This window comes from Arabidopsis thaliana, chromosome 3, assembly GCF_000001735.4.
Source record: "Arabidopsis thaliana chromosome 3, partial sequence".
NCBI classification, from domain to species: Eukaryota; Viridiplantae; Streptophyta; class Magnoliopsida; order Brassicales; family Brassicaceae; genus Arabidopsis; species Arabidopsis thaliana.
This window is the reverse complement of record NC_003074.8, coordinates 9,510,416-9,528,723: the sequence shown is the minus strand read 5'-3', so window position 1 is coordinate 9,528,723 and position 18,308 is coordinate 9,510,416. Positions and strand designations below refer to the sequence as shown.

Genomic DNA, 18,308 nt, shown 5'->3' with positions numbered 1-18,308 from the left:
TTTCTTCAAATTGTCAAAAAGGCTCTACCTTTCTTCCTGTTTCGACGGAACCAACCAACTCTGACCATCGCTTTGACCACTCTTCAATCCTTCTCCGGTTGTGATCTTTGTACCGGACCATAACCAACTCACTTCTAATTGGTTTAACTTGTAGTGTTATTGAAGATTCATAAATCAACAGAAACAATGTAGAAAGGTCATGGAACCAGACATGAGACATGAATGAAAGATGAAAGAAAAATATGAGATATAGAGAGAAAATGATCTAAGCATTTTTGAGGAGCTTCAAGGTCTTCTTGTTGTACTGCTTGAGCATCACATAGTTTAGGATTGGAACTAACTGCTCAACCAAATCAAGATTCAGAATCTTTGATTTGAACAAGTTGAAACAATGACAGAAGCTCGTCTCATTTTTTCCCTCTTATTAATTTTTCTTATGTTAGATTACATACATGATGAAGAGAGACATAGCAAGTTGTAGCAAGTATGTATGATGGATGGCTCGGTACCATTTGTTTGGTAGATCAAAGAGGGATTCGATAAGTGGGATCAAACATCTTCAATATAAACAAGTTCCCTTTGTCACCTCTTGATAACCTGCAAAAAAACAACATTGTTTCAATATTCAAACGTTTTGGATATTTTGTTGATAAAACATGAAAATGAAAACTATCATTCACTACTAACCGTAGTTCCTCGTCCACATAGGTAATCTCAAGTTCACCGCGGGCGCTATCAGGTGCTTTTATAGGAATCTGCACAGCAAACACCAATCAGTAACAGAAGCATATGGTGTCTGAATCAGTAAAGGTTCTCTTATAGTGGATACACATATAGCAGTAAGAGTTTTGTACTTACAAATCCGAGAATTTTAAACACTTGGAGTTTCACAGCAACCTTCTTCGAATTGAGGGGTTTTATGTCTCCAGTTACCTATGAAAACATTGTAGTTTGCTATAATGTATGAGACTCATTTTACAAACTCTGCTAAAGGAATCTTACTTATAAAAAGCAAAGACTCTCCAAAGAGCTATATTGATGATAAAAGTTTGGTCTTAATCCTTTGTTAAGAGCCAAGTCAAGCCACAATGAAACATTACCGAGTTATAGAAAGGCCAAGTCTCCATGTTTTGCACCTTAAGTGTATCCACATTGATAGATTGGTAGTTGGTTATTGATCTTAAGAACCTTGGTTTCTGTTGCATTGTTCAAGAGATAAAAGAGAATGACACAACAAGGCAAAAGAACACAAACTTAGACAACACAACAACAACACAAGCCCTAACCTTTGCCTGCAAAATCGAAGCAGAGGTTGTATAAATGAGCTCCCATTTTCCATTGACCAAATCAGACTTCAAAGGCTCCTTGGTGGGATTAACTGCTTCCACTTTACGCGCTAACTGGCTCCATACAGACAAGAGTCACTCAGCATTAGTCTCTCAATCACATTCTCTAGACCCTAGTGTACCAAGACTATTCTCAAGACCCTAATGGTTCCCACAAGAAAGAGAAAGAACCTGATCAATCCGAAGCTGGTCATCAGGCGAGGCCGTAGCACCACGTTCAAGAGGCTCAATGGCTTCAAGAAGTTCTTGTTTGAGCTGTTTCTGTTTCTCAGCTCGACCGTTTCTTGTCAGAAACGCAGGAGGGAAACTGAAAATAGCTTGGACTCTCAATCTCTCTCGATCACCTTTTCGAGTACTCTGTAACTTTGTCGGAACGGCGAAGCCGCTGTCTGACTTCATAAGACTGCCGGAAAAATTAAATCCAGTGGCCGGAGACATTAAAGCTCCAGTCTTTAAGCACGAAGGTAAAGCCATGGATATCAGAACAGGACAAAGCTGCTTCGTTTCAAAGAGACTCTATTTAAAGACAGACACAGAAGAAGAAGAAAAGAGAGAGAGATCGTTGTAGCTCTGTCTTTGCCATGGCTGACAACATCACACACCACCACCGTTGTCAGAAAGATAAGATTTTTTGTTTCTCTCATGAAACGAGAGGCCCTCGGTGCTCCGACTTATACGACGTCATTTAATACAAATGCGTAAAAAAACAGAGCTTTGCCATATTCTTCATACAGTCCAAAGGCTCTACCTTTATTCCTGTCTATACTCAAATCAAGAAAGAAACACAATGCGAAAATAACCGTTTTAAATTTCAAATATTAGATTGAGACCACAACACTATTGAGTACTTGAGTTCACATACTAAAACTATTGTGTGAAGACTTGAGTTCTATGTATTCTACACAATTCCTTAAAGCTTTGTGTTTGACAATTTTAATCAAGGGCTAGCTAGAGTTACCTGATATGTGTACCTTACTTGAAGTGTTAATTGATACAAGAGAAAGAGATAGTAGAGGTGTTCACAATGAAAACGAGAGACTCAAATACACAGAACCAACTAACATTTTAACCACACTTCAGTACTTATCCTGTTGTGATCTTTGTACTAGACCAAAGCCAACTCCCTTCTCATTGGTATAACATGGTATTATTGAAAATTCATACTCAACAGAAACAATATAAGAAGGTCATGGTCTCATGGAGACAGACATGAGACATGCATGAAAGAAGAGAAAGAAGAGAAAGAGAGAATGATCAAGCAGCTTTGAGAAACTTCAAGGTCTCGTCGATGTGTTTCTCAGGCTGGAACTGGTTGTTGTAGATGAGCTGAACAACACCGTTTTTGTCAAGAACGTAAGTCTGTCTCCCTGGCAATGCTCCAAACAGGTCTCCAGGCACTCCCCAATCTTTTCTCACCTTATTCCCTTCGTCGCTTAACAATGTATACGGTAGTTTGTATTTGCTTGCAAACGCCTGCAACAATGTTTAAAGTCCCACCACTCTCTTTAAAATCCGGAAAAAAGAAATGGGTTTATTCAAGAAACCAGAGATTTTTGATGTGTGTACCTTGTGAGAAGCAGAGTCATCTCCACTAATGCCAATGACCTCTGCACCAGCTTTCTTGAATTTCTCATAAGAGTCTCTGAAAGCACAAGCCTGTTGTACACAAGTAAAACCATTTACGTTTAGAAACACTAAATATGCGATCAATGAATGCGGGAAGGAGGAGAAAGTAAAGATTTAACAACCTGCTTGGTGCAGCCAGGGGTTTCATCTGCAGGGTAGAAGTAGAGAACAACAGGCTTCCCTTTATACTTTTTGAGGCTCACCGGCTTTCCGTTTTGATCCTTTAGTGTGAAGTCTGGTGCAGCCTGACCCTTGTTAACCTGCTGCCCACCAAACATCACAAAGAGACCAATTCACAGAAGGTTAAAGAGAGTTCATATGCCGTGTCAGCTTAAATCATATGAATAAAGGATTGAACATATTCAAGAACATTCTAGCATTTGCTTATTTTCAGGTATGTGAAAGTTTATGGTCTCTAAAACAAACACTGATTACAAGTTTCTTTGATTTTGTCTTTGATTCTGCACTAACACATTCATAAATCTGTTCTTATAACATTTAAATTCAGACTTAAAACCCAATATTTACATCTTTTGTTTCTTATTCAAAAATGGCTGTGTATCTAACAATCTATTGTCTTGCTAATATTTATATCGTAATACTCAAAAACATATAAAAAAGAAATGGAACAGAACTTAGATTGTCCAAAAAACATTGGTCTAACAAAGAAGCTAATTCCCAGAACTAGTTGTTACCCAACTGTAGCAAACAATCTATCAATGCAAGAGTCGAGAAATGTACCTTGGCAAAGATTAAGCCTTTGAGAGAAGAGGAAGAGACTGGGGAGATATACGATGAGTGAGTGAGTGTGGAGCCAAAGAAGTTAGATTCTGATGATTTTGTGGGAACTGAAAATTGGGTTTTGGTGACAAGGGTCTTTCTCAGAGGGAGAGTACGAAGTGTGGTGTGATTACAGAGAGTGAAAGAGGAAGATGAAGCAGCCATTTTTTTTCTTTTCCTCTACAAGGACGTGATTAGAGCATGTAGTAGAAGAAAAGCTGAAGATATGGAAACATCACACAATCACAGTCCACAGAGATAAGATTTTTTCTCTCACCTCTGAAACGAGAGGCCCACACCACAACAACACAACATCACAACATCATACCAAAACGTCGTCGTTTAAAACAAATGTAAAACAGAAAGCTTTGCCATGTTCCTGTCTATACTAATTCAAGAAAGAAACACAATGAGAAATTGAAAAGTAGACATAATTCTTTATTTCAAATCTCTATGTATACAAATGATACAAGATTGATACTACAGAACTATTGAGTACATAGTTACTTTGAAGAGTAAGTAGACTTGAGTTCTATCTATTCTACACAGCTCCTTAAAAGCTTGTGGTTACACAATCTGAATCAAGGGCTAGTCACCTAAACCATAAGCTTGAGATGAGATTACTAGCTGAAGGGACAAAACTTTCGGAATCTTCAAAGTGAAAAGTCGAATCTTTACGATGATCTAGAGACTTGAAGAAGAGGAATCGATTGATCTGGTTTGTCTCTGGTTAGTTCTGAAGAATATTAGGAGACATATTTTCTTGAGTTCTTTTTGTTGTCTGCTGTTTGGAGGAGGGATGGATCTTGCTGCTTTTGTGCTTCTCCATGACTACTTTTTTGGTGTTGATGATCTTCATTGAGGAAGCTTTATGAGGAGTTTGATGAGGTTTTTTTATGTTCTCTTTTCCTGGAGTTTGGTTCCTGCGGAATCTTGGTGAAGTCAGGGTCATCGGTGTTACCTGCACATGATTATAATGTCATACATCAAAGATTCAATACCCAAATTTATGACAAGTTACAGTCTGAGAGTTGAATATACCTGAAAACCACCAACTTGTGGGTTCTTGTGTTCTTCAGATGCTAAGTTAGTGTTTTGATTTGCCTTGAAGCCGCAAGAAAATTTATCCTCTTTCTCTTTCTTGTTTTTTTCCTCTACTTTCTTGAAGAACTAACAGACAAGACACATCCACAACAAAAGAGATCTTTTTTAAACTACGGCTCTATAAGTCCTCAAATAATCTCAAAGATAAAGTAAAAGGATCTTCTTTAGTTCTACCTCTTTCCTCTTCTCTGCCCTTTCATCACTTCTGAAGACGAAGGGAGAAGATACAGTCAAAGACTTTGCTTTGGTTCTGCTATGAGTTGACAGATTTTCACAGCTGCAAAATGCATTAGACAAAAACATCTCGTCTTATGTCCACATAAATCAGGGAACTAACACAAACACTTTCAATTAACCAACTCAGGCCATTTGCAGTAAGTGACATAAGATAGTATTTCTCTAAGAGGTTGGTACTTAAACCGCTTACCCGACAGAAGGTTTTCTTTGCTCATTGTTGGATATTCTACATGAAACTGAACTCCTTACAGATATGTTTTTCCTGTATATCAGAAGAAGCAAAGTTAATTATAGGGTTGAGTTAATAATAAAGTAATAGTATAAAGCGATGAATTGGTGTTGAAGATGGTTTGATCAGTAACCTTTTGTTTTCTGATAGCAGATTACTGAGAAGAGGAAGTCTGGGTAACGTGACAGCAGAGGCCTGCAATATATGTAAGAGTCAGTCTCAGCAAATATGCTTGGGATATACGCAAGAAGAGAAACTTGGGAAGAGAATTACATTGGTTGAACCGTCTTTGGATGTCTGAGACAATGGTCTCTTGCAGCTTTTTAAAGCTCCCGTTGGTTCGTTTATCTTTGGGAAAAGTTTGTTTCTAGCATTTGTTGAAGTTGTTCCCTGTGTAGTGGAGTTTCTTGCCAGTGTTTTTGGGGCTTCTTTGGTCGTACGAAGAGTAGAAGAAGCAAAATTGAGTGACATGTGAACTGAACTTGGACCTGATCTCTTCTTCTTGTCTGCTTTCACTGCACTCCTAGAACCGTTCTGGGGCCTCCCCACAATAGTTTTCTCGGTATTACTAGAAGAAACACAGCTGATTGACATGTGAATGGGCTCAGGAGGTGATCTACTTCGGTTCTTCGATGCACTAAGTGACCTTGTACTACTCGAGGATGACTCTTTTTTAGTGTTCTTAAGTGAATGATCCAGTTCTATAACAACGGAAGATTCCAGTTTTGAGCTTGAGACCTTCGATCCGGAAGAACTAGGAGGTCTTTCTTTGCTCAAAGAAGTAGAATTGCCCTGAAAACACCATGGACGTTTAGAGAGAAAAAATAAAAACAGGAAATTGCAATGTAACAGAAATGCATTTACCTCATCAGGAACAACCACTGACTTCAAGTTCTCCACTTTACCAGTTTCATCTATTACAGAAATTGATGGAACAACAGAGTCCACCTCATTACTAGACACCTCTCTATTCACCGCTAGTGGTACTTCTGAATCAACGAGAATATCCTTAGGTATATCACAAACAATCTCAACACTATCTTTAACCTTTACTTGTTCAATCTTCTTCGTCTGTGTTGCTGCTTTCCCTGAAGCTCGGTTCTTGAAATGAGCTTCAAAGAAAGCTTTCTTCTCTGCTACAGAACCAGGTTTAGTAAACCTCTCAACCTCTTCCAAGTAACGATTCTGAGTAAAAGCTGACCATCTCGCCCACGCTAGTGTTTCATTCGCATATCTACCAAACGATACTGATTCCGTAAGCACTCGATTCGGTACCACCTGCCAAAAACCAAAAACCAAATCTCAAATTCTCTTCAGATTCATCAAACAACACACTATACACAGAAATTTCACTAGCAAAATCAATCTCTATTATCAAAACCCTAAATCCAAGATTGTAGATTTAGAAATCTTAAGCACTAACCTCGTTGATTTCACGCGATGAAAACTCTGAAGGTTGCGAGAAAGATCTCACAAGACAAATTGATTCTCCCATTTTTTTTGTTTTCTCTGGAGATCGAAAAACCCTAATTTTATCCCCAAATCTGGTGGTTTCGCTGAGAAACTGAAAACTGAAAAATCTTTGTTAGCTTCTTTTTCTTTGGCTGCAAATCTGAAAGTAGGTCCGAACTCTAAGCATATGATTTAAATTTCCCCAACGGCCACTTCCCTTATTTTTATTACGTCATTTATAGAAAACGTTTCATCTAATTGTGGAATCATTTAATTATTATATATATACTACTGTTTACAGAAATAAAATAATGTATTTACATTTTCTAATCTTCCTTGTTTTGTTTTGAACTATGTTTAGTGTTTTTTTATTATCTAATTGTATATAATTATTACGTATATTTTATAGAATGTTTATTTTATTATTATTTTGAACTATATTTTATTATTACGTATAAGCTATCAATTATCATTATGGTTATTCTTGTTGTCCTCTTTTAAAAATATTAGTTAATAATAATAAACACTAATATTAAACTTTTAGTATTAAGTTATGAGAGTGTGCTCCAAGTTAAATTTTATTTTTAGTGCTTAATTAATATTAATAGAGAGTAATGAAACTGTCTTTATGAAAAAAAAAAATATGACAAAAATTCTTTTTGTTTTTAAATTTAACATGAGATTACTTACAAAAATAACTTCTGAATTTATTAGTATATAATAAAAAGGTGATTCTTCAGGACTATTTATTTATTACATCACCAAATTTTGCCCGTTATTTTAATTTCAACCTTTTTAGTGGCCTCCCAACGGCTAGTCAAAATAGAACCAGTTTTTCAACAAATATATCCGGTTTAGCTCACTAAACCGGTTTTTATAATCAGAGAACATGAAGAAAAGGTTGGATCACACTAGGATTCAGAGAAGCGAATTGGAGCAATTCTCTATCTTGTTCAAAAAGATTCATCTCTTGTTCATTCAGATTCACCCAAGCTTCAATTCCACCAGCTTCTTTCGTGTCGAGAAGCGTCACGATGTTCTTCTGTCTAACCGAAGGAAACCCGACCCAAACCGGTTTTCCCCAACCGAAATCGGTTTCGTATAAACCGAATCGACAAGCACTTGAGAATATGTAGAAATCGAAATCTCCACTTGCAATCATATCTCCTGCTTCTTTCTGGTAGCTACAAATGATCTCTGTGGCATTTGGGTTTCCTACAAGCTTTGGTATATGGATATCTCGAAACCTCTGTTTCGCTTTTCGTATTTTCGAAACCAAAGTTTGAAGCTTTGTTTGGTTTATTCCTTCCTCTGCTTTTGCTGCAAAGTAGCTCACTAGATTCCCTATTGAGTTCTTTGTAAATGGTGGAGAGACTCGTGAGCGTAGACTCACGGAGTTTGCCAGAATTGACGGTTTCGATGTTCCTGAAACTGTTCTTGTAGCTTTCATTGCAGATTTCCATATAAGAGCTGAAACAGCTTCGACTCTTGTTGGTTGATTCACTTCAAAGCTTGAAGCTTTCGCTTGCAGAGCTTGAATACTCGAAGAATCGAATATGAATCTCTTCGAAAGAGTCTGATTCATCATGATCTCTGGCTCAACCACTGGTGCAGGGGAAGTCTCAGAGAAGTTTCCAGGTGGGAAGATCTTAACCGTGTCGAAAACCGGAGCTCCAATGGTTTTGATCGACCCTCGGGACGAGATTGCAGCCCAGCTCTTCATGAATAAACCGATAGAAGTTGCGTCAGCGAGTTTATGAGAGATACAAACTCCTATAGACATGCTTCCACATTCAAAGAAACTCGCTTGAGCAAGAAGCAGTCTGGTTCGTGTCTCTATGGAATCAACAGATGTAGGAATCAGTTGTTGCAAGCTGTCAGAAGAAGGCTCTAGTAGGAGATTCGAAAGCGGTGAATTGACTCGTGCTTCGAGGAAATCAGCGCCTGAGTCATTACAATCGATACTTATGTTGCCTTTGAGCCGTCCAGCGAGAGGGTAGAAATGAGTTAAAGTTTCGGATAACGACTTCTTCAGCATCTGCAATTGCTCAGTTGGTTTGATGCTGTTGTTAGCTGAATAGAAGAAAACCATAGGACCAAAGATCGTTGGACCGAGCTGTTCTAAAAGAGAGAGTTTAAACTTCTTTAAGTGGTTTGGAGTTGGAGATGATGGTTTGATGATATCTCTGGAGACAACATCAACTCTCATCTGGTGAAACCTCCTGACGAAAAACCGACTAAGAGTCATCGCAGAGAGCTTTTCTTCGGTTTCTTGGTTAGAAGAATAAACCTGTTGTAACAGAACCTTTTAACAGACAAAATCCAAAGATACTTGCAGGAAAATGCCAACAGATCCTCTGTATACTAAAGGACGAAATCATTATTCCAGAAACAATTTTTATATTAGAGCAATCTCTTTCACTGATAAACTAAGTGACTTCAGACAATAGAAAATTCGTGTTTTCATAACAAGATGTTTACATGAACCAAGTATACAGACAAATCAAGAACTGAAAAAGGTAAAATCTCACACTGTTTAACTGAATTAAACTAGTCTTAAAGTCGAAACCAGATACTTAAATGAAGCAAGCAAAGCAAAGTAAATGTATATACCTTTCAGGCGTAAAGGAAACAAAACAAAACAATAAACCGATTTCTTGTTGAATCACGTAAAGTGCAGAAAAAACTCTTACTTCGCCATTGAAGCAACAATCTCCTCTAGCTGTCTCCAGGTTTCTCCATTCTTCTTTTTAGTATCTTCTGCTTTTTGCTGATCTTCTTGGAACTTGTGCAAACATTCTTCGAATAAATCAGGATTTGTATCGGACAAAACCTTGAGAACATTCTCTGTCAAGTTCTTCACAGCCTGATTCCAATGGCTGCTACCGTTTTTCTCCAAAGCGGGAAACACTATAGGTAAAATGATTCTACTGTTCTGTCTCACTAAATTAGTGACATGATCGTTGTTCCATAAGTATAAAGCCCGTTCCGCTACCTAAAAACACAGAAGCAGTTGAATTTTATGAACAATTCAAGAATCTAAGAATCAGGTAAATGTACCTAATAAACTCTTAACTGTACCTGAAAGTGAGAACTGCTCAAGCACTGAGCAATTTGGCGAGAGAGCGGAACCATACACCGTTCAAACTCTGTTAATTGAGTTGCTTCTAGTATCTCCTCCAATTCATTCAAGAACATGATTTCTTTAGCGCTATTAGTAACAGGCCAGTACTTCAACATCCCTCTAATAACGGTATCCGCGAGCTTACAATCTTTCTCAACAAACTGTATAACGCAGTAAGAAAGCTGTTGATGGTAATTTGGTAAGCATTTCAGCTTGTGCAGAGGAATCAAGACACGAGTAAGAAAGAGCTTGTGTTCTTCCTTGAGTGGTAAAGCGAATCCATTGATGATGGATCCTAAAACTTCAAGAAACTCGGCGATTCCCGAGTGTTTCCCTGTCTCGAATATAAAATCATACAAGATGTTGTTCATAGTTTTCCTGATGAACGGGCGATGAACCATAAACCTCCCGTAGATGCGGTGAAGTATCGTTTTCAGATACTCTCTTTCCCTCGGATCTTCAGAATCAAACAAATCCAATAGCTTGAGAACGAATGTATGATCGATGTATTTCTTGGATATCTTGGGGTCTGTGTTGGGAGATGCAACGATTCTCAAAAGGAACTCATAAACAATCTGCAAGTGAGGCCAAGAAGGATTCAAAGATCCTTCTTCTTCTTCCAAATCCAATGCCTCAGGAGTTTTGTTCTTCCATTGTCGATGAGGATTACTAAAGAGATTCGCCGAAATCATCTTGGTAGCTTCTTGAATAACTGATTCAGGGAACTTGCCATTCCCTGAAGAGATAACATAATCCACAACTTCAAGAAGTGTTTGCCTTTTGATCTCTTTCTCCTTGAAGTTCTGTTGAGGCTCAGCTACAAAATCAAACACTAGACAACATAGTCTAAGCTTCTTAAGAAACAGTTCTTGCTTCTCAGAGATGGAAACATCTCTCAACCTTGGCAATACATCAAAAGAAGAAACACAATCCAAACTAGTATCTCCATTTGATGACGTTCTCTGGCTTAAAACTTCATCACCTCCTCCTTGATTGTTGTTGTTATCTAGAGTTTGGGATTCACCATTATCCCAAAACTTAGCAGAAGTTTTCTTAGGAAGCTTCCCAAGTATCTGCTTAAACATCTTCTTCGATCTATTTAGTCAAACTTCCTCAAACTCAGATCAGATTCTTCAAAAACAGATCTCAGAAACTAAAAACCCGAATTGAAGAAAGATAGTGAAACACTCCTAAGATCATCTCACCACGCATAAGAACAACTCTTGTGAACATAATAGATCTCGAGAGATTATGAATCATCCAGACAAAAGCAAAAGACGAAAAGCAGACAAAACCATGACCCAGAAGGTAAAATAAAAAAAAGGTAGTAACTTTATATCATGAATGAAGCGCGTGAATCGTTTCTGGACCCAGATAGCAAGATCTAGATTGATGAATCATAGAAAGAAGCAAACTTGGGTCAAACCCAAGTAATCTAAACAATCGAAGAAGAAGAAGAAGAAGAAGAAGAAGGAAAGGGTTTAGCTTTTCATAGCTATTGCTTCGTTGGCATAGAGAAGAAGAGAGAGAATGGATAAAGATTAGAGAGTAAAGAGAGAGAGAGATAGAAAGAGAGGATGGTGACTGAGAGAAGACCCTAAGACCAGAGAAAATTTTCACTGACCAAGACAAGAAACAACATCTCTCGACAGTGTTTTTTTAGTTGAAGTCATAACCATTAAAAGATTCAAATCCAACCACTAAACCGATCTCTCCATGAAGATCTTTTCAGAGTTCCTCCTAGACTTATGGAGTTCGTAACCAAATCCACAAACCCAAAATACTCAAACCAACAATTTGGTCTTCTCTCTTTGAGTTTCTGTTGAAAACTTAAAAAAACTTTTTTTAAAAGGTGTTTTTTTGCTTATAAAGATACGATTTTTTTTCTGATACAACTGAAAATACAAAAGGCCAAATCCTATAAGTGCAATATTTGCAGGTATCATGAAAGCAGAAGATGAATGAATAAGACAAGTCTCAAGAAAGTGGAACAAGTGATGATCATACAATGTAGCAAAAATAACCCATTTTAACAAGCAGGAAGATTTAAGAGGAAACAAGAAATAAAAATAATGGAAATCAAAACAGGAACAATCTTACATCTTTGAGTTTCCTTTTTCCTTCAAACCAAGAGACCAATATGAAACTTTTCTCTTCTCAAGTATGTATCTGAAGAACAACATGTCAATAGAAGATACAGAAGCTCTCTTTCTCTCTCTTTCTTCTCTACAACTCTAACTTTATGAAGCCTTTCGCACTCCGAGTTCTTCCAAACGTTTCCAAGTGGCTTCACGTTTTGCTTCGGTTTCAGCTGCTTTTGATTCATCTTCCTTGAACTTTGCGAGGCATTCTTTAAATAACTCAGGGTCAAGGTCATGAAATATCTTTCGCACGTTTAGTGTCAAGCTATGAACAGCTTGGTTCCAATGTTTCTGTGCGTTTCTCTCCAACGCTGGGAATATAATTGGAAGAATGACTTTACGGTTTTGCATTATCAGATTCTCAATGTGATTGTTGTTCCATAAGAATAAAGCTCTCTCTGCAACCTGCGAAAACCAGACAGAGCATGAATAGACTGAAACAAAGATCCTGAACCTACTAGACTGATCTTTTCCCGTGAAAGATCGTATGCAGTCACTGTTTAGCCAAAACAGATACCCTTCAACGCAATACTTTTTCTTCTTTTGTAACTTTCTACTTAACAATAGCCTTACTATATCAATTTAGCTTAGAAATTGCCTTGAGTAACACCTAGAGCTGAATATAACAGTCCTAAACATTGATACTTTCCATACCGCAAAATCAACTCTTCCATTTGCTCGTTTGATATAACTGGTAGGCTATAACGACTTCTCATAAGCTGGTAAGGTAACACAGATATACTGGCGAAACACTAACACAATTAAAGTATGTAACCATAAGCCTTATTTAGCTAAGAAACTGCATCAGATATTATCCAGAACACAATACAACAGTCCTATACGTAGATACTTTCATTACCACAAACCCAACTCTTTCATTTGATCTTTTTATATAACAATCTAATAGGCTAACATAAACAGGTGAAACACTAATGCAGTTAAAGTATGTCGAAACGATATGGCCTGCAAATGTCAAACCCAACACTAACAGCAACAGAGCATTTTTCAGGAAATGTCAAAGCACGGGGAAATTCGCCAGTTTAAAAACAAATGTGAGGTGCTATTATTTCAGAAAGAATGGAGAATGACAGGTACCTGAAAATGCAGACTGTTCAAACATCGAGCTATTTGGCGAAACAGTGGTACCATGCACCGTTGAAATTCTGGTGGCTGAGTTGCTTCGAGTACTTCCTCCAACTCGTTCAGAAACATGACTTCTTTGGAACTGTTTGTCACGGGCCAATATTTCAACAATCCTCTTATAACCGTATCAGCAAGTTTGCAATCCTTTTCCACAAACTGTGTGATACAATAAGACAATTGTTGATGATACATTTGCAAGCATTTTGGTTTGTGGAGAGGTATCAAAACTCGAACAAGAAACACTTTGTGCTCGTCTTTCAAGGGAAGAGCGAATCCATTGATGATACTTCCCAAGATTTCTAGAAACTCAGCAATCCCATTATGTTTCTCTGTTTCGAAAACAAACCTATAGAAGATGTTGTTAATGGATTTCCTGATGAAAGGTCGGTGTACCATAAATTTACCATAGATCCGATGGAGAATGGTTTTCAGACAATCTCTTTCTCTAGGATCCTCGGAATCAAATAAATCCAGTAACCGCAAGACAAAAGATTGATCTATATATCTCTTAGCCAGCTTGGTGTCAGTTTCAGGCGAAGCAACAAACCTCAAGAAAAGCTCATACACAAGCTGCAAGTGAGGCCACGCAAGATCCATGGAAGGTTCTTCCTCCTCCAGGTCTAAGGCATCGATAACTTTATTTTCCCGTGGTTGAGGATTTAGCGTTCTAAATATGTTAGCAGAGACCATCCGAACGACTTCTTGGATACCGACTTCGCTAAACTTTCCATTAGGAGAATTCACATAATCCACAAGCTCCAGCAATGTCTGCCTCTTAATATCTTTTTCCTTGATGTTCTTTGTAGGATCCGTGAAATCAAACACTACACGGCACAAGTTCAACTTTTTAATGAACAAGTTTTGCTTTTCCGTGTTTGGAACATCTTTAAAACTCGGCAATGCTTCATAAGGAGTAAAGACACCGTTGTTGTTGTTGTTGTTGTTGTTCCCACTACTCTTTAGATTCCCATCTTTAAAACCCGAGTCAGAAGCAGCGGATTTGCCGGCTGGAGAAGCGTTCTTAGCATGCGATTTCGCGGCGCCATTATCAGTGCTTTTGGAAGTAGAGGCACCTGAAGTATGAGAAGATGAAGAAGAATGGCCACCGTGTTCACGTCCACGATGTTCGTGCTTTGAAGACTTTTTGTTGGGAAGCTTACTTAGAATCTGTTTCCACATAGTTTCTTATTCTCAACACCAGAACAATTCAGGTTCTTTAATCATATCCCCAAAACAATCACACTTCTTCGTCTTTTCACCATCTGAGAAAAAAAGCAAAGTCCATATAAAAAAAAACTCAAATCCTAGATCAGCCTAATAAATTTTAGAAACAGAATCAAATCACAAACCTGAGATCGATACAAAATCCCAAACTTTCCCAGATTACAACAACAGCCAAAAAAAAAACCTTTTTATCTTCTTCTTCTTCTTCTTCCTTAATCACAACACCCTTTTGTACAATCTAACAAAAAAAAATTCGAACTTTACGGCGATTCCAGTTCTTCTGAAACAATCGGAAAATGAAACAATCAAAAGCTGCACATTTCCCCGAAAAAACAGAACCTTTTTGAGATTGATTTCAGACAAGAGACTAAAACCAGAAACAAGGGCTTCGATAAAATACGATTGCTCTACAAAAATCGATAATCGGAGATGGCATAATTAGAAGGTCAACAAGAGAAAATACCCAGAAAAGAATACAACGATGATGTTGATGATTCTGATTATGATGATGATGATAACAACATTCAAAGTTCTTCGGACCTTCGTTGTTGTTTGTTGACTTGAGATTTTTTTGTTTTTGTTTTTCTTCCCCTTTCCTTTGGAAGTATGAATTTTTCTTTCTTTTTTTTTGGAGATGAATTTTCTGCTTTATTTTTTTCTTTTTCTTTTTATTATTCTCGTGATCTAGTTTTTATAATTCGATAGGTTTGATCCAACGGTCTCAGTTTCATCGATCGTACTTTTTTGCTACTTTATTTTTTTAATTAATTTATTTGTTTTAAAATAGTATTTAATTATGTGGATTGGGCTACCAAGTCTTCTTGTGTTTTTTGATTACGAAATTTTGAAGCGGGCACTACTTTACGCTACGTACGCCGTCGTTTAGTTCGTTTTGCTAGTACATATGGTAAAGCTATCGAATAACATATCTTTAAGAAACTACGTGCGGCTGGAATAAAACTGCAATTGAAGAAACTCTTGTTCAAAGGAAGTGACAATTTGTGTAACAACTTAGAAAGATGAAATGGCAAAACATGTCATTGAACTGATACAAAAATAAGAAGATGCAAATATTGCATGATATGGATATGGTTGTCTTCCATTACATAGATGGTACTAGATAGAAGAAAGAAACCAAAAGACGAGAAAAGAAAAAAAAGCAGATATTGAAATCATTGATGAAGCCAATTCCTTATCATTGTCTCTTGCATTGAAGTAACGTAAGAGATTACCGAAGCTGTATTCATCATCTCAACTTGGGGAGGACAAGGCACCGATTCCATCCACCGTGGGAGAACAAGTTGTAGTAACCTGACAGAAGCTTTACAGCCGCATATCTCATCCATACACTCCTCACAAACAGGCTGGTTCAAGTAACAATCTTTATGATCTTCATCATTATCTTCAGCTCCGAGGATTCTATTCTTCTGAGTCCGCAAGTTCCATGATACCACATGACGATGATCTTGACTCCAAAGATGGACAATGTCACTATCAAATGGATGCATTGCCATAGGTACATAATCACCGATAAGTGACGGGAGGCCGATTTTCCACAAAAGTTGCCAAGTTGAATCATTGTTCAACCTCCAAGCCTTGAAAACATTAGACGAAGATTGAGCTAATGTTCTGATATACATGACAAATCCTTGGGACGTAGTCAAAGCACCTTTGAAGTCGCTATTGAAGCCGTGATTCGGATGATCCGGGAGAGGTATAACCCAAAACTGATCGGAGATTTCAGAATAGAAATCATAAGCTACGAGCACTCCAGGTTCACTAAGATGGTCAAAGTAAATGGTACCATCCAAAGTGAAAGAACCAAAGTTGGTGATTTGATAAGGGCAGTGAATAGTCTTACAAGTCCAAATCCCAGTCTCAGAGGAATACACAAACACACTCAAAGAACACGAGACATAGTTATTCGTCACTATTACTTCAGCTAACTTAACGACTTTGAAGCCCAAAACAAAGCCATCATCGTCGACGCGAGACACCAAACCAAACACTGAAGAGTGAACTGGAGGTGGAGGGATTTTGATCCACTGTTGTAAAACTGGATTACCCACAAAGCAACAATCATCATCATTTTCTGAAATCAAAACCAATCCATGGGAGGAACCCTCGATAATACAAAGAGACGATGGGATGTAAAAAGATAGAGACTTTGGAAGACCCCATGTCTCGCATCCATGGAAACCTACGAGATCTTTTTGTCCGTACCACATTAGCGACCACGAGGTTGAGGATTTTCGGTGCACAGACACAAAGAGACGGCGGAAATAGACTGATTCGATTGTTGATTTCCATGTTTTGCTTACCGATTTGAATCTAGCGATGATTCTCAGTGGTAACCTCGCTAGAATCTCCGTCCATATCGCATCAGTGAGATGTATGGTTCGATTTCGTGTTTCCATTTTCGAATTTAGGGTTTCTACTTTCTGGACAGCTGAGAAAAGAGGACTGAGTCAGGGACTCTTGCTTGCTCGACTCAACTTCTTTTTTTGCTCAAGACCTAATGGGCTACTTCTCTTTTTCTCAATACCTTAATGGGCTACTTCTCTTTTCTCAATACCTCATAAGGCCCAATCAGAAACCTTTTGAGAAGAAGCCATGACTATTTTTCAGACACTTCTTAACTTGTGAAAAAACAAGAAGAGAAAACCAAATATTATACTTCACATTTTCAATGTTTAACGTATTCTGACTTTATGACTTATTGTATTTTTTAAACAATTTGTATGTGTTGGAATTGTGAATCCTAAATTAAATCCTGCAACAAGGAAAGCTTCAATGAGAAGAAAAGAAGAAAAGAGAAGAAGCTTCAAGCGTAAAAAAAGGAGTAAAAGGAAGAAGAAGACCCTAATATGGGAAAGACAGACGACGACTCCAATGACTTAATTTTTTTTGTCCAAACCTTATTATGGGCGACTTCTCTTCTCAAGACCTTATGGGCTTTACGGGCCCAATATTACCATGTTTCAACGTGTTTGATAAAAAAAAACAATTGTTACATTTTCATTTGACGTATTTGTACTATTTAAAGTTTTTTTCAACACTTTGTAATATGACTTGACTTCTATTATTCTATAAACTATTGACCCAATAAATATCTTATAAAAAGTAATCGTTTTCTGTTGTGTTCACTGAACAATTATTTTCTTTTATTTCTGGAATATGTCACAAAGAAGAGACGAATCTTGGAAGTTTTAAGTTCATCTTTTATTATTATGTTCCAAGTTTATATTCTTCTACGAAGTATTCCTTGCTAAAACACGGTATATATCAAACTTTACGTGTTGTTTTATAGAACTTATTAACAAATATTATTTGGTACACTTTCCTTCTTATTTATTTTTTAAAAACCATTAGACATGATTTTAATAACTGGTTGTCATTAACTAAGAACACATTTCTTACCTGATTTGTGCTTTTAAAATGCCAGTTTTTGTTTCACAAAAAAAAATAATTTCAGATTTTATATTGCCTTGGTTTATTGGATCGTATTTAAGATATCTATCTACAAGATATTTTTTTTTGTTTTTTTGTTTACTAAAGCTTATCTATGTACAAGATACAACTATCTTTATTGCTATATCACATCTATTTATATTCTTTTATTGTGAATCTTTGTGGTTTTTAAAGCAAAACATTATTTGTTCCACTTTCTAGGTATATAAATCTACCAAATAAATATGTCTCAAACTCATGGCACTGAATATTTAATGAATAAATTTGGAAAAATGACCTATTTTTGGGTTTTCATTTGAAAAATACCCTATCTTTATTTCTTTTTTTAAACAATTAATTTTCAATATATAAAGTACTAAAACAGCTTCAGTAAAATTAGGAAATAACAAAAAAAAATTAAAACTTAAAACAAAAAAAAAATCATAAATACA

At 37.0% G+C, this 18,308-nt stretch overlaps 7 protein-coding genes across 16 annotated transcripts; all 7 read right to left on the bottom strand.

Annotated features, from left to right (window-relative positions):
• Positions 1–20: 20 nt before the first annotated feature.
• Positions 21–2,037, bottom strand: AT3G26070 (Plastid-lipid associated protein PAP / fibrillin family protein). The gene is made up of 6 exons (NM_113511.6): positions 1,518–2,037; positions 1,287–1,400; positions 1,101–1,196; positions 859–933; positions 688–755; positions 21–597 (listed from the first exon to the last, which is right to left on the bottom strand). The coding sequence occupies exons 1-6, from the start codon at positions 1,818–1,820 to the stop codon at positions 525–527; spliced, it is 729 nt and encodes a 242-aa protein (NP_189236.3). The 5' UTR covers positions 1,821–2,037; the 3' UTR covers positions 21–524.
• Positions 2,038–2,222: 185 nt separating this feature from the next.
• PRXQ (Thioredoxin superfamily protein) lies at positions 2,223–4,134 on the bottom strand. Of its 3 annotated transcripts, none has more exons than NM_113510.5 (4): positions 3,714–4,134; positions 3,095–3,232; positions 2,913–3,002; positions 2,223–2,819 (listed from the first exon to the last, which is right to left on the bottom strand). In NM_113510.5, exons 1-4 carry the CDS (start codon positions 3,915–3,917, stop codon positions 2,601–2,603), a joined length of 651 nt encoding a protein of 216 aa, NP_189235.1. In that variant the 5' UTR covers positions 3,918–4,134; the 3' UTR covers positions 2,223–2,600. The 3 variants fall into 3 exon arrangements, with proteins under 3 accessions (NP_189235.1, NP_001189979.1, NP_001327033.1); NM_001203050.1 differs by having other exon boundaries at positions 2,317–2,819; positions 3,095–3,235; positions 3,714–3,999; NM_001338777.1 differs by lacking the exon at positions 3,714–4,134 and having other exon boundaries at positions 2,350–2,819; positions 3,095–3,259.
• Positions 4,135–4,140: 6 nt separating this feature from the next.
• On the bottom strand, positions 4,141–6,987 carry AT3G26050 (TPX2 (targeting protein for Xklp2) protein family). The gene is made up of 8 exons (NM_113509.3): positions 6,746–6,987; positions 6,187–6,600; positions 5,596–6,114; positions 5,456–5,517; positions 5,284–5,355; positions 5,031–5,133; positions 4,794–4,922; positions 4,141–4,713 (listed from the first exon to the last, which is right to left on the bottom strand). The coding sequence occupies exons 1-8, from the start codon at positions 6,815–6,817 to the stop codon at positions 4,483–4,485; spliced, it is 1,602 nt and encodes a 533-aa protein (NP_189234.1). The 5' UTR covers positions 6,818–6,987; the 3' UTR covers positions 4,141–4,482.
• Positions 6,988–7,629: 642 nt separating this feature from the next.
• Positions 7,630–8,983, bottom strand: AT3G26040 (HXXXD-type acyl-transferase family protein; the record flags this gene model as incomplete). The annotated part of the gene is made up of 1 exon (NM_113508.3): positions 7,630–8,983. One exon carries the CDS (start codon positions 8,981–8,983, stop codon positions 7,655–7,657), a length of 1,329 nt encoding a protein of 442 aa, NP_189233.1. The 3' UTR covers positions 7,630–7,654.
• Positions 8,984–9,160: 177 nt separating this feature from the next.
• Positions 9,161–11,771, bottom strand: ATB' DELTA (serine/threonine protein phosphatase 2A 55 kDa regulatory subunit B prime delta). The gene is made up of 2 exons (NM_113507.3): positions 9,856–11,771; positions 9,161–9,769 (listed from the first exon to the last, which is right to left on the bottom strand). Exons 1-2 carry the CDS (start codon positions 10,981–10,983, stop codon positions 9,464–9,466), a joined length of 1,434 nt encoding a protein of 477 aa, NP_189232.1. The 5' UTR covers positions 10,984–11,771; the 3' UTR covers positions 9,161–9,463.
• A 22-nt stretch (positions 11,772–11,793) lies between these two features.
• AT3G26020 (Protein phosphatase 2A regulatory B subunit family protein) lies at positions 11,794–15,079 on the bottom strand. 8 transcript variants are annotated; one of them, NM_001161176.1, is made up of 7 exons: positions 14,870–15,028; positions 14,532–14,686; positions 13,426–14,444; positions 13,135–13,338; positions 12,970–13,002; positions 12,648–12,758; positions 11,855–12,444 (listed from the first exon to the last, which is right to left on the bottom strand). In NM_001161176.1, exons 3-7 carry the CDS (start codon positions 14,359–14,361, stop codon positions 12,139–12,141), a joined length of 1,590 nt encoding a protein of 529 aa, NP_001154648.1. In that variant the 5' UTR covers positions 14,362–14,444; positions 14,532–14,686; positions 14,870–15,028; the 3' UTR covers positions 11,855–12,138. The 8 variants fall into 8 exon arrangements, with proteins under 8 accessions (NP_189231.1, NP_001326836.1, NP_001326835.1 ...); NM_001338773.1 differs by lacking the exon at positions 12,970–13,002 and having other exon boundaries at positions 12,648–12,791; positions 13,186–13,338; positions 14,532–14,644; positions 14,870–15,052; NM_001161175.1 differs by lacking the exon at positions 12,970–13,002 and having other exon boundaries at positions 12,648–12,791; positions 13,186–13,338.
• A 328-nt stretch (positions 15,080–15,407) lies between these two features.
• On the bottom strand, positions 15,408–16,823 carry AT3G26010 (Galactose oxidase/kelch repeat superfamily protein; the record flags this gene model as incomplete). The annotated part of the gene is made up of 1 exon (NM_113505.2): positions 15,408–16,823. One exon carries the CDS (start codon positions 16,821–16,823, stop codon positions 15,579–15,581), a length of 1,245 nt encoding a protein of 414 aa, NP_189230.1. The 3' UTR covers positions 15,408–15,578.
• Positions 16,824–18,308: the final 1,485 nt, after the last annotated feature.

What these genes read in the sequence shown, in the direction of transcription:
- AT3G26070 (NM_113511.6), bottom strand. Translation starts at nt 1,820, where the DNA reads ATGGCTTTACCTTCGTGCTTAAAGACTGGAGCTTTAATGTCTCCGGCC. An exon ending in CTTGGCCTTTCTATAACTCG is followed by an intron (nt 934 to 1,100) that starts GTAATGTTTCAT and finishes ATGTTTTCATAG; the next exon opens with GTAACTGGAGACATAAAACC. An exon ending in TATGTGGACGAGGAACTACG is followed by an intron (nt 598 to 687) that starts GTTAGTAGTGAA and finishes GTTTTTTTGCAG; the next exon opens with GTTATCAAGAGGTGACAAAG.
- PRXQ (NM_001203050.1), bottom strand. Translation starts at nt 3,917, where the DNA reads ATGGCTGCTTCATCTTCCTCTTTCACTCTCTGTAATCACACCACACTT. An exon ending in CCCCTGGCTGCACCAAGCAG is followed by an intron (nt 3,003 to 3,094) that starts GTTGTTAAATCT and finishes TGTGTACAACAG; the next exon opens with GCTTGTGCTTTCAGAGACTC. An exon ending in ATGACTCTGCTTCTCACAAG is followed by an intron (nt 2,820 to 2,912) that starts GTACACACATCA and finishes ACATTGTTGCAG; the next exon opens with GCGTTTGCAAGCAAATACAA.
- AT3G26020 (NM_001161176.1), bottom strand. Translation starts at nt 14,361, where the DNA reads ATGTGGAAACAGATTCTAAGTAAGCTTCCCAACAAAAAGTCTTCAAAG. An exon ending in GACATACTTTAACTGCATTA is followed by an intron (nt 12,759 to 12,969) that starts GTGTTTCACCTG and finishes TTACCTTACCAG; the next exon opens with CTTATGAGAAGTCGTTATAG. An exon ending in TGTTATATTCAGCTCTAGGT is followed by an intron (nt 12,445 to 12,647) that starts GTTACTCAAGGC and finishes TGGTTTTCGCAG; the next exon opens with GTTGCAGAGAGAGCTTTATT.
- AT3G26050 (NM_113509.3), bottom strand. Translation starts at nt 6,817, where the DNA reads ATGGGAGAATCAATTTGTCTTGTGAGATCTTTCTCGCAACCTTCAGAG. An exon ending in CATCGCGTGAAATCAACGAG is followed by an intron (nt 6,601 to 6,745) that starts GTTAGTGCTTAA and finishes GGTTTTTGGCAG; the next exon opens with GTGGTACCGAATCGAGTGCT. An exon ending in CCAAAGACGGTTCAACCAAT is followed by an intron (nt 5,518 to 5,595) that starts GTAATTCTCTTC and finishes CATATATTGCAG; the next exon opens with GCCTCTGCTGTCACGTTACC.